Genomic DNA, 16,483 nt, shown 5'->3' with positions numbered 1-16,483 from the left:
AGAACTAGTGTGAACAGGTGATCGATGGTCAATGTGAACTCAATGGGCTGAAGAGCTTGTTTCCAGTTTCTATATTGCAATTAATCAATGCCTTGAATTGGTAGAAATTGACCAAAAGGACACAACATGACAATAGACAATAGATGCAGGAGTAGGCCATTCGGTCCTTCGAGCCAGTACCACCATTTACTGTGATCATGGCTGATCATCATTAATCAGTACCCCGTTCCTGCCTTCTCACCATATCCCTTGACTCCGCTATCTTTAAGAGCTCTATCTAACTCTCTCTTGAAAGCATTCAGAGAACCGGCCTCCACTGCCTTCTGAGGCAGAGAATTCCACAGATCACAAAACTCTCTGTGTGAAAAAGTTTTTCCTCATCTTCGTTCCAAATGGTTTACCCCTTATTCTTAAACTGTGGCCTCTGGTTCTGGGCTCCCCAACATCGGGAACATGTTTCCTGCCTCGAGCGTGTCCAATCCCTTAATAATCTTACATGTTTCAATAAGATCTCCTCTCATCCTTCTAAATTCCAGAGTGTACAAGCCCAGCTGCTCCATTCTTTCAACATATGACAGTCCCGCCATCCTGGGAATTAACCTCGTGAACCTTCGCTGCACTCCCTCAATAGCAAGGATGTCCTTCCTCAAATTTAGAGACCAAAACTACACACAATACTCCAGGTGTGGTCTCACTAGGGCCCTGTACAACCGCAGAAGGACCTCTTTGTTCCTGTGCTCAACTCCTCTTGCTATGAAGGCCAACATGCCATTAGCTTTCTTCACTGCCTGCTGTGCCTGCATGGAATACTGGAATAACTAAGCGGGTCAGGCAGCATCCCTGGAGAACATGGATAGGTGACTTTTTAGATTGAGACCCTTCTTCAGACCGATGGGTCTCAACCCGAAACATCTCCTATCCATGTTCTCCAGTCCCGCTGATTTACTCCAGCACTTTGTGTCCTTTTATGTGTCAACCAGCATCTGCAGTTCTTTGTTTCAACAAAGCACTGATTACTTCATGGAGTCATTCAGCACTGACCCAACTCGTCCATTTGACCAAGATGCCCTATCTACGCCATTGTACCATCTACCTGTGACTGCGTGGGTTTTCTCCGGGTGCTCAGGTTTACTCTCACACTCATAAGACGTACAGGTTTGTAGGTGAATTGGCTTCGATAAAAATGCAAATTGTCCCTAGTGCGCAGGATAGGGCTAGTGTACGGAATGATCGATGGTCGGTGCGGACTCGGTGGGTCAAAGGGCCTGTTTCCGTGCTGTATCTTCAAACTAAACTAAACAAAACCCGTGCAGCAACTCGAAGCGTGTCATTGATTTACTTACTTGCAGAATTTATAGAGTATTTTTTCAAACACCAAGACAGGCCCCGTGCTCCCTAGGATTGTGAGTGGTTGCCCAGAGAACAGTGAATATGCAATGCCGGTCATTGATGCTCCAAAGAGAGACTCCATGGCACTCTAGAAACAAAAGAATCATTATTGACATGTAATACACTGATAAATGTACGCTGGAGGCAACAGCTGGAGGCCCTGCAGCAGCCTGGAGCTCGCCTGGATAGGGCACCACTCCTGGACACCGAGCGCGCGGTCCAGAGGAATTTAAAGATGGCACCAAAACCTGGTGATCCTTGCATGCGGTCTCATTGGGCCATTCCTATTCTCTTTGTACTATCGGAGAGTGTGCTTGGATTAGGTCATAGTTTCCTGAACAGTTTGCAACACATTTTTTTTTTTAAATCACTGTTCATCTATACATGTGATAATAAAGAACCATTCAACCACTGGATGGATGTGGTCCGTTACTTTGCTGTGTAACTCATTTATTTTAGGGATAGAGCATGGAAACAAGTCCTTCGGCCCATCGAGTCGACAAGCGATCATCTGTTCACACTAGTTCTATCCTACACACTAGGAACAGGTTAGTGGCCAATTAACCTACAAACTCGTACCACTTTGGGATGTGGGAGAACACTGGAGCACCCGGAGAAAAACGACGTGATCACGGGGAGATTGTGCAAACTCTGTACAGACAGCACCCGAGGTCAGGAACAAACCCAGGTCTCTGGCGCTGCAAGGCAGCAGCTCTACCACCATGCCGCCCACTAACACACCAACATTCAAAGAACTCTAACACTCAAGAGAAAACAATCCAAGTTTGTCCAAACTCCCCTGATAACTAATACCCTCATAAATCATAAATAATAGTAGAATAAGGCAATTCTGCCCATCAAGTCTACTTTGCCATTCAATCATGGTTGATCCATCTAACTGCCTTCTCCCCATAACCTCTGATAGCCTCTCTGAAGCCTCCATATCCTTCCTGTAATGGGGGAACTGCTAAGATTTCTATGGGGCAAACAATTGCCACATGCATCTCTGTCATGTGAGAATGGGGGATAGACACTAAATGCTGGAGTAACTCAGCGGGACAGGCAGCATCTCTGGAGAGAAGGAATGGGTGACGTTTCGGGTCGAGACCCTCCTTCTGTCTGAAGACTCGAAACGTCACCCATTCTTGATCTCCAGAGATGCTGCCTGCCCCGCTGAGTTAAACCAGCATTTTGTGTTCACCTTTGATTTAAACCAGCATCTGCAGTTCTCTCCTACACATGTGGGAATGGGATTTGTGGACTCAGTGAGAACTGTTCGGGTTATGAACAGTTCTCAGGAGCAGAAACCTGCCATAACTGGGGAAGACCTGTAATTGTATCCGTTTTTCAATCCAATAGGCTGACAGCAAATATTAGAACATAGAACAGTACAGGCCTTATGTAAGAAAGAACTGCAGATGCTAGTTTAAATTGAAGGTAGACACAAAATGCTAGAATAACTCAGCAGGTGAGGCAGCATCTCTGGAGAGAAGGAATGGGCAACATTTCGGGTCGAGACCCTTCTTCACACAAAAACAGGCCATTCGGCCCACCGGGTCTGCACCGACCAGCGACCACACAATACACTAGCACTATCCTATACACTAGGGACAATTTACAATCTTTACCGTAGCTAATTAACCTACAAACCTGCACGTCTTTGGAATGTCGGAGGAAACCGGAGCACCCAGAGAAAACCCACGCAATAATGGGGAGAACGCAAAAACACCGTACAGACAGTACCAGTAGATCGAACACGGGTCTCTGGCACAGTAAGGCAGCATTTCTACAGCTGCGCCACTGTGCCGCCCATATCTACCTGCACATAATCCATATCCCCGTGTGTGTGTGTGGTGGTTAGTGTATAGAAACATAGAAAATAGGTGCAGGAGTAGGCCATTCGGCCATTCAATATGATCATGGCTGATCATCCAACTGAGTGTCCTGTACCTGCCTTCTCTCCATACCCCCTGATCCCTTTAGCCACAAGGGCCACATCTAACTCCCTCTTAAATATAGCCAATGAACTGGCCTCAACTACCTTCTGTGGCAGAGAGTTCCAGAGATTCACCACTCTCTGTGTGAACATTTTTTTTCTCATCTCGGTCCTAAAGGATTTCCCTTCTATCCTTAAGAATTAGAATTAGATTCCTTTATTGTCATTCAGACCATGACAAAATAATGTTGCCTGCAGTCATACACAGAACCAATAAAAACAAAACATACAATAAACACAAATTAAACATCCACCACAGTGAGTTCACCAAGCACATCCTCACTGTGATGGAAGCAAAGTCTTAGCCTCCATCTCTTCTACCTTGTTCCCCCTCTGCACTGAGGCGATCAATCCAGGCCGGTGATGCCGCCCTCCAGTCCAGTGGACCTCCGTGGTGATGTCGCCGCCGCCAAAAGCCGGAACGCCGTCTCCACTCCGAGACGGCCCACCACAGCATCAGCTCCGGGCAGCCGCCCCAGCTCCGGGTCCCGCAGTCTCCGCTCCGGGCCGCCGCCCGCTGTGACCCCTTGTCTTGGACTTCCCCAACATCGGGAACAATCTTCCTGCATCTAGCCTGTCCAACCCCTTAAGAATTTTGTAAGTTTCTATAAGATCCCCCCTCAATCTCCTAAATTCGAGCGAATACAAGCCGAGTCCTGACATCCCAGGAATCAGTCTGGTGAACCGTACGCAATACTCCAGGTGTGGTCTCACCAAGACCCTGTACAACTGCAGTAGAACCTCCCTGCTCCTATACTCAAATCCTTTTGCTATGAATGCTAACATACCAATCGCTTTCTTCACTGCCTGCTGTACCCGCATGCCTACTTTCAATGACTGGTGTACCATGACACCCAGGTCTTGTTGCATCTCCCCTTTTCCTAATCGGCCACCATTTAGATAATAGTCTACTTTCCTGTTTTTGCCACCAAAGTGGATAACCTCACATTTATCCACATTATACTGCATCTGCCATGCATTAGCCCACTCACCCAGCCAATCCAAGTCACCTTGCAGCCTCCTAGCATCCTCCTCACAGCTAACACTGCCCCCCAGCTTAGTGTCATCCACAAACGTGGAGATGTTGCATTCAATTCCCTTGTCCAAATCATTAATATATATTGTAAATAGCTGGGGTCCCAGCACTGAGCCTTGCGGTACCCCACTAGGCACTGCCTGCCATTCTGAAAAGGACCTGTTTACTCCTACTCTTTGCTTCCCGTTTGCCAGCCAGTTCTCTATCCACATCTATACTGAACCCCCAATACCGTGTGCTTTAAGTTTGTATACTAATATCTTATGTGGGACCTTGTCGAAAGCCTTCTGAAAGTCCAGATATAACATATCCCCTGATTCTCCCTTATCCACTCTACTAGTTACATCCTCAAAAAATTCTATAAGATTTGTCAGACATGATTTACCTTTCGTAAATCCATGCTGACTTTGTCCAATGATTTCACCACTTTCCAAATGTGCTGCTATCCCATCTTTAATAACTGACTCTAGCAGTTTCTCCACTACCGATGTTAGACTGTAATTGGTCTGTAATTCCCTGTTTTCTCTCTCCCTCCCTTTTCAAAAAGTGGGGTTACATTAGCTACCCTCCAATCCTCAGGAACTACTCCAGAATCTAAAGAGTTTTGAAAAATTATCACTAATGCATCCACTATTTCTGGAGCTACTTCCTTAAGTACTCTGGGATGCAGCCTATCTGGCCCTGGGGATTTATCGGCCTTTAATCCATTCAATTTACCTAACACCACTTCCCGGCTAACCTGGATTTCACTCAATTCCTCCATCTCATTTGACCCGCGGTCCCCTGCTATTTCCGGCAGATTATTTATGTCTTCCTTAGTGAAGATGGAACCAAAGTAGTTATTCAATTGGTCCGCCATGTCCTTGTTCCCCATGATCAATTCACCTGTTTCTGACTGCAAGGGACCTACATTTGTGTTAACTAATCTCTTTCTCTTCACATATCTATAAAAACTAATGCGGAAGGGTGGTTAGTGTGTGACACCGCAGACTCCCCCCCCCCCCCCCCCCCCCCCCCAGCTATGGATCCCCCGTTGGTCTAAAGTTTATGCCTTTCTCACCTTAAAGTTATGCCTTCTAATATTTGAATACTTCCACCCTCTGGAAGGATGCCTCATAATTTTATACTGTTCTATCAGGGATCCCCACAACCTCCAGCATTCCGGAGAAAACAATCTAAATCTGTCCAACCTCTCCCTGTAGCTAATACTCCCTAATCCTGGCATAATTCTGGTAATAATGTTAAGAATTTTCGAAGCATAATAAATCCATTGACTACTTAAAATGTTGCATGGTGCACTCTGGTTTGCTTACAAACAAAAATAAATAATGTGTAATTAAGTAATTACCTTCACCACAAGTACAACAGCAGTTCGAAAAGATGACCCATATTTGTCAAGGGCAACTGGAGATCAACAATAATTATTGGTCTTGCAAGAAATCTCAATTTCTGAAATAAGGTCTTTCCCATTGCTCACAATTAATCTAAAATATTTACCGCAGTCAACTTGTCAACCAAGTTCAGAATGGAATGTAAAAATATTCAACCCATGGAATAGGAATGCTGAAACATTTGATCAAATGAAGTGATTGAAACACACAGCATGGAATCAGGCCCTTTGGATCAAGCCAACCTTCAATCACCTGTAAACTTCTATAAACTGTCCCCTTCTATGTCCTATACACTTGGGGCAATTTACAGCGGGACAATTAACCTACAAACCTGCATGTCTTTTGGATGCGGGAGGAAACTTAGAATAACAGAACAGAATAACAGAATTTCTGGAATTCCCTGCCACAGAGGGCAGTGGAGGCCTAGTCACTGGATGGATTTAAGAGAGAGTTAGATAGAGCTCTAGGGGCTAGTGGAGTCAAGGGATATGGGGAGAAGGCAGGCACGGGTTATTGATAGGGGACGATCAGCCATGATCACAATGAATGGCGGTGCTGGCTCGAAGGGCCAAATGGCCTCCTCCTGCACCTATTTTCTATGTTTCTATGAAACTGGAGCACCCGGACAAAACCCACATAGGGCACAGAGAAAACTGCAAACTCCATGCAGACAGCACCAGAGGTCAGGTTCACACTAGTTCAATATTATCCTATTTTCTCATCCACTCCCTATACACTAGAGGAAATTTACAGAGGATAATTAACCCATAAACCCACACGTCTTTGAGATGTGGGAGAAACCAGAGCACCCAGAGGAAACCCACAAGGTCACAGGGAGAATGTGAAAACTCCTCATCTCTTTTCCAAAGGTACGTCCTTTTATTCTGCGGCTATGGCCTCTGGTCCTTGGCACTCCCACTAATGGAAACATCCTTTCCACATCCACTCAATCCAGGCCTTTCACTAATCACGTTGAACGACCAACGTCAACAAATATTACAAATATTATTTTGTGGAAAGAGAGTCTTACGATGCTGCCTTCTGTAGCTTCTCCCAGGAGACCACCAAATGTAATGACCGGTGACATACACGCACAGTACAGGAACAGGAACGAGGCCACACACTGCAGGTTGCAGGCATCTCGAATGTCACTCCAGAAAAATGGGATTTTCCTTTTAATGTCTTCATATAATCCACCAAAGAGCCTGGTTGTAGAGATATCAAAAGACGTTTTTCATTAAATAGCATATAGATTAAAAAACATCATCTTCACTCAACTACCTCCTCATTCCATATACCCAGCACCCTCTAGTTTGCCCCTCAGGTTCCTATTATATCTTTCCCCTCTCACCTGCAACCTATGCCCTCTGCTTCTTGATTCCTGTATCTTGGGGGGAGGGGAGCGGGATAGACTCACACTGTCAATTTCCCTCAAGATTTTATCCACCTCTCTAAGATCATCGCTCAGCCACCTGCGCTCCAAGTAATTAAGTCCGAGCTAGCCCCAACCACTCCCTAAAACTCAGACCCTCGAGTCCTGGCAGCATCCTCATAAATCTTCTCAGCTATCTTTCCAGCTTTAATTATATCTGTTGAACAGAAAATACAAGGTGGGTTTAAAATCAAGAATTGGGACATGCAGAAAAGATTCAGGAGTGATATCTCTAATCCTGAATGTCCCGACTCTAATATTTTGGTTCCACGGTATGAATAGATCCTCAGGCCAATATGTATCCCAGAACAACTAAAGCATCCAGACCAAGAAAATACTAAGCTGTATCTCTAAACTAAAAATTTCAGGCGAGCAAAAAGGTTACGTTTAGCAACACCACTGTAGTATTCACTCAAACAGCATGGGATTGAAGGACGTAAAATACAATCATCTTAACATGACTGATGCTTTCACCAACCTCCCTGTTCTCTGTAACGCGGGTCCAGTTTGCTCATCGTGGGGCTCCGCAGTCGCCGTTTTAGCTGTGGCTGCCCGACCATTCGGGCTATTCCTGGAATCTTTCGCTTTTTCTCGCAACGGCGACTCCAAGTTACGAAAGAAAACCACTGCCCCGCGCGGCTTGGAATGACTCTGCGAGCGCCCGCCGGGGGCTCTAAAACACGTTGAGATCCATCACCCGAGTTTAATAGCCAACATTTCAAAGCCTGACTTGGACAGGTAGAGATAAGGGCCTTCCATCACAGCGATGGGATGAAAGGCCAAACATGGTTTGGACAGGGGTACGCATACATAGCATATATGGGGCATCTTGCTCTTGGTCGGGAAAGTAAAGTCGAAGGTAAAATAAAGGAACTTATTGAACTTAGAGTGCCACAAGAGATAGGACACTCAACACCCAGATAATTGGAGAATAAGTATATTTGGCCTTCAGCACAGCCACTTGGCATGGACCGGTAAAATGGGATGGGTCTAGGTGGAATGTAAGGCCAAAGAAACGGCAGGGCAGGCGTTCCAAAGACATAAATGCTTAGATGGGGGCATCTTGAGGCAGGTACAATAACAATATTTTTAAACTTTTGGACAGGTACATGGATATGAAAGGTTTAGTGGGGTATGGGCCAAATGCAGGCAGCTGGGACTGTCGTAGATGGGGCACCTTGGCTAGACTGGAAGAGTTGGGCTGAAGGGCCTTTTTTCATGCTGTATCTCTAAACTAAACTTGGACAGGTACATTGGTTACCTGGGGTAGGTATTGGCCAAACACGTAGATGAGACATCTTGGTCGGCATGGACGAGTTGGGTGGAAGGGCATGTTTCCATGCTGTGGGACTATGACTCTAGGACCTCATTGGTGCATACACGTACCTGGGAAGGTACGCTCTTTGGTGGTTCTATGCGGATTGTGGGATCCCACTCTCCCGGTGGGAGTACAGTCACTTGATCGAGAAACTCATCAACACCAGCCACCAGATCATTCCGGTCTTTTGCTTTGTAGGCAACGTCATGAAATACCTATATATACACACAGCAAATATGAACCAATTATACATGAAGTCCTTACACACCAATTAGCAGTAATTCCACCATTGCAATTTCAGTCTAACTTATTCTGAACAATAATTTTATGGTTTGCTAAGTTAAGAACAATAGAGCAGCATGGTGGCGCAGTGGTAGATTTGCTGCCTTACAGCACCAGAGACCCGTGTTGAATTCTGACTACGGGTGCTGTCTGTACTGAGTTTGAATGTTCTTCCTGTGATCGTGTGGGTTTTCTGCAGGTGCTCAGATTCTCCCACACTCTAAAAACATACAGGTTTGTGGGTTAATTAGCTTCGGTAAAATTGTAAATTTTCCCCAGTGTGTAGGATAGCGCTAGTGTGCAGGATGATCACCGATCGGTGCCGACTCGGTGGGCCGAAGGGCCTGTTCCGTGCTGTGTCTCTAAAGTGAAGTAATGTCTAAAGATCACATGGGAATTATTCTGAAACTGCAAGCAAGATTACATTAGCATCTAATTCAAGTGCAAAGCATGTGTTGATTGAATGTGTCTCTAAAGTGAACTTATGTGGAAATATGATGTATATTTGTTCATCATGAGTATCTAAAAGTATGTTCATACGCCATAGGAGCAGAATTAGGCCATTCGGCCCATTATGTCTACCATTCAATCATGGCTGATCTATCTTTTCCTCTCAACCCCATTCTCCTGCCTTTTCCCCATAACCTTTGATAACCGTATTATTCAAGTATCTGTCAATCTCTGCTTTAACAATACCCAATATATTTTAATTATTTCTATTAAAATTCTTCTGCTATGTATTTTAACTTAAATGGAGAGACAGTTGAAGGCACGGAAAGACGACACCTGGGAAAGGCTGGGTTAGCACCCCAGTCTGTGTCTTTCGTGAGAAAGACACCCAATAAGGCTACGGAAAGGCCTAATAAACCACCATGGCCTAAAAATCCATCAGGCGGGAATGAAATGCTCGGAGAAGGAGATGCAGTGCACAGGCCTTGAACCTGGTGAGACGCAGGAGGAGCCCGGCCAGGACTCACCTCACAGAGCCCAGTCCCACCACGGACTAGAATCTCCCAACCCATGCAGAGTAGTTATTATGATGGCTGATCCGTGGGCGGTTGCTGCTGGGACGCAGGTCAGGGCCTGATCAACCCCGGCTGGGTCGCCTGGGCGAGGGTGTCTGATGTTGTGAGACCCGAAACACCCGATGACCCCAGGTCACATTACTGAGGATGAGTCCCAGCACATCTAGAAGATGTATATTTTTCACAGTGATTTCCCCAAATCTGATTTGACCGTCATAATAACTCTTGGCATTTGACATGAATTTTGATAAAAGTATCAGGAACTTCTTGCACAGAAAGTTGTGGAGGAATGGATAGGACACAGGGGGGCGGCCTTGCCTTGACACAGAGCTGCTTCCCCCCCATGCCAGAGACCCAGGTTCGATCCTGACTACAGATGCTGTCTGCATGGAGTTTGCACATTCTCCCTGTAACCACGTGAGTTTTCTCCATCTCTGGAGAACATGGATAGGTAACGTTTCTGGTCGGGACCCTTCTTCAGATGTATTATTGCTGGATTGGCTACAACAAATCTAATGGCACCACATCCAACAAGATTGTTTGGTAAAGGGGCACAAAGTGCTGGAGTAACTCAGAGGGTCTGAAGTCTGACGAAGTGTCTCAACCCAAAACATTACCCATTCCTTCTATCTAGTGATGCTGCCTGTCCCGCTGAGTCACTCCAGAATTTTGTGTCTATCTTCTGTTTAAACTGGCATCTGCAGTTCCTTCCTACACATAAGCATCTCTGGAGAATGTGGATAGGTGACATTCTGGGTCAAGACCAACATGTAGATACGTGGACTAGTTCAAACTGAAACAAAGCCACGTTAAACACATACCCATTTCTGGATGACCCAGGAACATGTGGCCCTTGCTACTTTCTTATTTATACAGGATTAAAAATGTGAAGTCTAAATGAAATTAAATTACCATCCCTCCATTCTTATATAATTTCTATCCTACCCTCCCATCTTCCAATGTTATTAAAATTATGCATTCTTAAAAATGTGACTACAATTACATTAGTTGACTATTAGCAAAACATTTGTCGGTGCCAGAAACGTGACGACTCTTTGTGTACTGCCTAGGTGAGGTCTGCTGTACGATTTAACGTTGTACGAATGCAAATAAAAGCATTTCATTGTACCGAGGTGTACATGTGACAATAAATGATAATTTAATTTACAATTAATCAATGATCAAAGTGCACAACAGAAACACACACAATTGAATAATTTGTATAACTTTAGAATCAAGCACTTGCCTCATCACTCATCAGCGTTGCGATGGACCTGCCAATTTCATGATACTGAGGACCCTTACCAAGGGGACCCAAGAGAATAAACAAAAATCTATGTTGAGGAAAGAAACAGGAATATAAGTACAGGCACTCCCCGACTGACACGCGACAGGCAACTTACGTAAACTCACATTTACTTAAACAATTCTGTAATCAGCCCCTAGAGCAATCAAGGTAGTTTGTAATTTCCCTGTCCCGCTGGGTCCATAAGTCTATAAGTTCATAAATTTCAGGAGCAGAATTAGGCTATTCGGCTCGTCAAGTCTACTCCGCCATTCAATCATGGCTGATCTATCTCTCCCTCTCAACCCCATTTTCCTACCTTCTGACCATAACCCCTAACACCCTTATTAATCACGAACCTGTCAATCTCCACCTTAAAAAATATCCATTGATTTGGCCTCCACAGCCCCCTGTGGCAATGAACTCCACAGATTCAATACCCTCGAACTAAAAATATTCTTCCTCTTCTCCTTTGCTAAGGAACATCCTTTCATTCTGATGTAATGGCCTCTGGTCCTAGACTCTCCCACGTGGAAACATTCTCTCCTATTCACACTATCCAATGCTTTCACTTGTTTACATCGGAAAACAGCTGGCAATGGCGACAGTGCTTACCCAGAAGGCCACGCACCGCAGAAAGTGCCCAAGATGCAGTGGGTCACCGCTGAGATAGTATTTGGGGCTGGGGATGGGGATGGTGATTCTGACGCAAGTAAAATCTGACTTGCGTAAGGGTTCACAGAACAAACCATTATGTATGTCAGGGAATGCATGTGTTAGGAATAAACGTCGGTACAAAAAAATGTAGAACGTCAAACAGTACAACCCAGGAACAGGCCCTTTGGCCCACAATGTCTGTGCCCAACATGATGCCAAGACTATCTCATCTGCCTGAAAATAACCCATATCCCACCATTCCATGCATATCCATGTGCATATCCAAAAGTCTTAAACACCACTGTTGCATTGGCCTCCACCACCACCTCAGGCAGCCTGTTACAACACCCACCATCCTGTGTATGAAAAACTTGCCCCACACATATCCTTTAAACTTTGCCCATCTCACCTTAAAGATAAGCCCTCCATTATTTGATATTTCTATCCTGGGGAAAGGTTCAGATTGTCTACCCTATCTATGCCTCATAATTTTCAATTTTCCCCTAATCTTTGGTCGCCTTTTAAGATGTTGACCTCCTAAGTGTGAACTAATCACTCACATTTAATATAACGGCTACTTAGACACAAAGTGCTGGAGTAACTCAGCAGGTCAGGCAACATCTGTGGAGGTGGATACTTGATGTTTTGGGTCAGGACCCTTCTTCAAACATTGGATAGGTGACGGTTTGGGTCGGGACCTGTCTGAAGAAGGGTCCCCACCTGACACTTCGATGCATATTCTCCAGAGATGCTCCCTAACCTGCCGAGTTACTCCAGCACTCCTTTTGTGGCCTTTTGTGTAAACCACCATCTGCAATTCCTTGTTTCGACATTCTATTAATGATCCTGAACATGTCTTTTATTTTGTAAAAATATTAACCGAACACCTTTTTTGTGAGAAATATGTGCAAACAAAGCTGATTTATCAAACCAGTTCACAGTTTTACTTAATGAAGATATACTACTGTTCAGCTATTCATTAACTTAAAACCACAGGAGTTCATATCCAGATGGTTAATTCTATAATCCCTCGCTCCCAGTGAGACTGCAATAGAGGGGAAGTGGTCAGAGAGTGATTACAGCAGAGTATTGGATTTTCATTCTGCCGTTTGCTGCATATTCAGGCTGCCGAGCTCACACAAGTCACACAAATTACCCATTGAGGGAGTGACTAGAGTCACAAAGCATGGAAACAAGCTCTTTGGCTCAACTAGCCCATGTTGACTCAACTTGGCGACCTACACTAGTCCTACCTGCCCACATTTGGCCCATATCCTTCTAAACCGTCCCAATCCATGCACCTGTCCATATGTCTTCAAAATATTGTTATAGTACCTGCCTCAACGACTTGCTGTAGCAACAATAGACATAAAGTGATGGAGTAACTCAGCGAGTCAGGCAGCAGCTCTGGAGAAAAAGGATGGGTGATGTTACGGGTCGGATGCCTTCTTCAAACTGTCTCATTCCATACACCCACCTCCCTCTGTGTAAAAAAGTTGTCCCACGGGTTCCTATTAAATCTTTCTCCTCTCACCTTAAACATCATTCCAAACACCGTGTGAAGCAAAATGGGATAAACCCAATACCTTGATGCTCTTTGCAACGTACACAACTTTATTGTGTAGTAAGTTGCTTAGATTTTGGGGATACACTGTATAAAGGACTATATAAAGATCCTTCAGTCTGAAGAAGGGTCCTGAACCGAAACATCACCTATCCATGTCCTCCAGGGATGCTACCCGACCTGCTTAGTTGCTCCAGCACTTTGTGTCTTTATCAGTAGCCAGCATGTGTAGTTACTTATGTCCACACAATTTGCTAGGATCTACTAGTGTTGACACCGGAGTAAATATTACATTTTCTCACGCTCAAGTTGACTTTACAAATAAGTAAATTCAATGTGCATTAGGAGCAGACTTGGGCATCGTGCATTTTTTGTTTCGTTGGCAACAAATGGGAACGTTGAACATTTCAGCTTTACAAGCTTCATAAATGCCATTAACAATGCATAATAGTTCCAAAACTAATAGCGAGGGAATTTGAGGTGAATGTAGGATTAACATTTCTCCCCAGGATTAATTAAAAGCCTCTTGAAGAGTAATCCATTTGGACTGCTGCATAGGATCCTGACTACGATTGCTGTCTGCATGGAGTTTGTACGTTCTCCTTGTGACCGTGTAGGTTTTCTCCAAGTGCTCCGGTTTCCTCCCACACTCCAAAGACGTGCAGATTTGTAGGTTAAATGGCCACAGTAAAATTGTTAAATTGTCCCTAGTGTGTAGGATATTGCTAGTGTACGGGGAACGCTGGTTGGCGCGGACTCAGTGGGCCGAAGGGCCTGTTTCCACACTGTATCTCTAAAGTAAAGTCTGAGGTAAAGTAAAGGAACTTATTGGGCATAGAGTGCCATGAAAAACAGGACACTCAACACCCAGATAGTTAAGGTAGATGAAGCAGGTACACTAACAACATTTTAAAAACATTTGGACAGGTATATGGATGGGAAAGGTTAGAGGAATATGGACTAAATGTGGGCAAAAGGGACCAGATTAGATGGGGCATCTTGGTCGGCGTGGACGAGTTGGGCTGAGGGACCTATTTCCAAGCTGTATGACGCTATGCCATTAACAAAAGGTTTTTTACATGAAACATTAACTCTTTGTCTTTCCATGGGCATCTAAGTGAATCCACTATTTTGTGGTTTAGTTTCAGTACAGTGTCGGCAAGACAAAGGAGATAGTGATCGACTTCTGGAAGCAAAGCAGTACACATATATTAATGGCGCCAAATTAAAGATGGTTGAAAGCTTCAAGTTCCCGGAAATAAATATCACCAGCAACTTGTCTTAGACCAGCCACATTAAAGCAATGGCCAAGAAAGTACACTAATGCCTCTACTTCCTTAGAAGACTTAGAAAGTTTGGCATGTCCTCAACAACCCTCACCAACTTCTACTGATGTGTCGTAGACAGCATTTTATGGGCAAACTAGGGAATGGTCCTGACCTCCCATCTACCTCATTGGAGACCCTCAGATTATCTTTAATCGGACTCCAATGGACTTTATCTTGCACTAAACATTATTCCCTGTATCCATACTGGGGAATAGCTTGATTGTAATCATGTATAGTTTTTTTTGTGGACTGGATAGCACGCAACACAAAAGCTTTTCACTGTACCTCGGTGACAATATTAAACTAAACTAAGCTACATGTGCCTCAAGTTCACAGCAGTGGTCTGGGACTTGTTCAGGGAGGCAGAGCAGCAGTGTATACTTGGCTGAGCTTTAAGTGACCAGCTAAGACTCATTGTGAATTAACATGACCTAATTTCCCACAAGAACTCTCCACCTTTCTTACGCTAACAATGGTGCCATTACGTACGCTTCCAACACCGAAACTGACTAATTTAATCACAGTTCTTCTGCGCGTATCGAAGTTGATATCTATGGTCCAAAATGTTGACTGAACCTCTTAAGATTTAAGTGTGAATGTACCTTTATCATAAAGTATCTTTGCTGTCCTTGTACCTCATTTCTAGGCAACAACCAATCTCCTCACGTATCAGATTGCATGCATCCATCATTCAAGCCCTTGTAACACAGAAGCAGTCTATCCATCGCTACCACATTAATAATTTCCAATCCCATCAATATTAATTATGCCAGAGATCCCTCACAAGCTCATCGCAAAACATCTGCCTTAACACACATCATGTTTCCCACCCCCATGTACTTTAAAATTAGAGTCATAGTCATACAACGTGGAAGCAAGGCCCTTCGGCCCAACTCGTCCATGTCAACCAACATGCCCCTTCTACACTAGTCCCACCTGCCTGCATTTGGCCCATATCCCTCTAAACCTTTCCTTTCTAAGTACCTGTCCAAATGTCATTTGAATGAGAGCCCAAACAATCTATTCATAATTGGCGTTAAGAGGAAACGCAAACATTTCTTATTGATCTGGGAAATAAGCCTAATATTTTTCGCCTTGACAATTAGTTCTTGATTGATCTAAAATATTTGAGTTTCCATGCTTAGAACTTAAAAGGGAGAACATGTTTTATATTTCCTTATCAGCTGAAATGCTTTTGTTTCTAATTTTTTTGTTTCAGCGCATTCGCCATGAACAGGTGGTTACCACAGAGTCAAGATGCACAAGTAACATGGAAGGGAGGTTATTTTGCATGATGGTCTGGGCTACAACAACACTCTGCAATCCAAGACAGCAAAACATGTCAGAGAGTTGTGGACACAGCCCAGACCATCACACAAACCAACCCCCCTTCCATTGACTCCATCTACACCATACTGACTCGGCAAGGCCACCAGCATAATTAAGGACCAGTCTCACCCCAGTAACTCCCTCTTCTCCCCTCTCCCATCAGGCAAGAGGTATAGATTTTGAAAACGCACACCTCCAGATTCAGGGACAGTTTCTTCCCAGCTGTTATCAGGCAACTGAACCATCCTACCAACAACTAGAGAGCTGTCCTGAGCTACTATTTACCTAATTGGAGACCCTTGGACTATCTTTAATTCAGCTTTACTGAACTTTATCTTGCACTATACACTAATCATGTTATTCCCTTTATTATGTATCTGAACACTGTGGATGGCTTAATTGTAATCAAGTATTATCTTGTTAGTATTGTCAAGTATTGACTGGTTAGCAC

At 44.3% G+C, this 16,483-nt stretch overlaps 1 protein-coding gene across 1 annotated transcript in view; it reads right to left on the bottom strand.

The window, feature by feature from the left end:
• slc4a10a (solute carrier family 4 member 10a) overlaps positions 1-16,483 on the bottom strand; it is a 123,745-nt gene that overhangs the window by 37,182 nt on the left and 70,080 nt on the right. Inside the window, 6 exon segments of the mRNA XM_055638141.1 lie at positions 1,344-1,477; positions 6,843-7,017; positions 7,723-7,808; positions 7,811-7,834; positions 8,631-8,777; positions 11,116-11,203. Coding sequence (XP_055494116.1) covers positions 1,344-1,477; positions 6,843-7,017; positions 7,723-7,808; positions 7,811-7,834; positions 8,631-8,777; positions 11,116-11,203 — 654 coding nt within the window.

Source organism: Leucoraja erinacea, chromosome 7 (genome assembly GCF_028641065.1).
Source record: "Leucoraja erinacea ecotype New England chromosome 7, Leri_hhj_1, whole genome shotgun sequence".
Classification (NCBI taxonomy): Eukaryota; Metazoa; Chordata; class Chondrichthyes; order Rajiformes; family Rajidae; genus Leucoraja; species Leucoraja erinaceus.
Note: the sequence above shows the minus strand (reverse complement) of the source record. Positions and strands in the feature narration are given on the sequence as shown.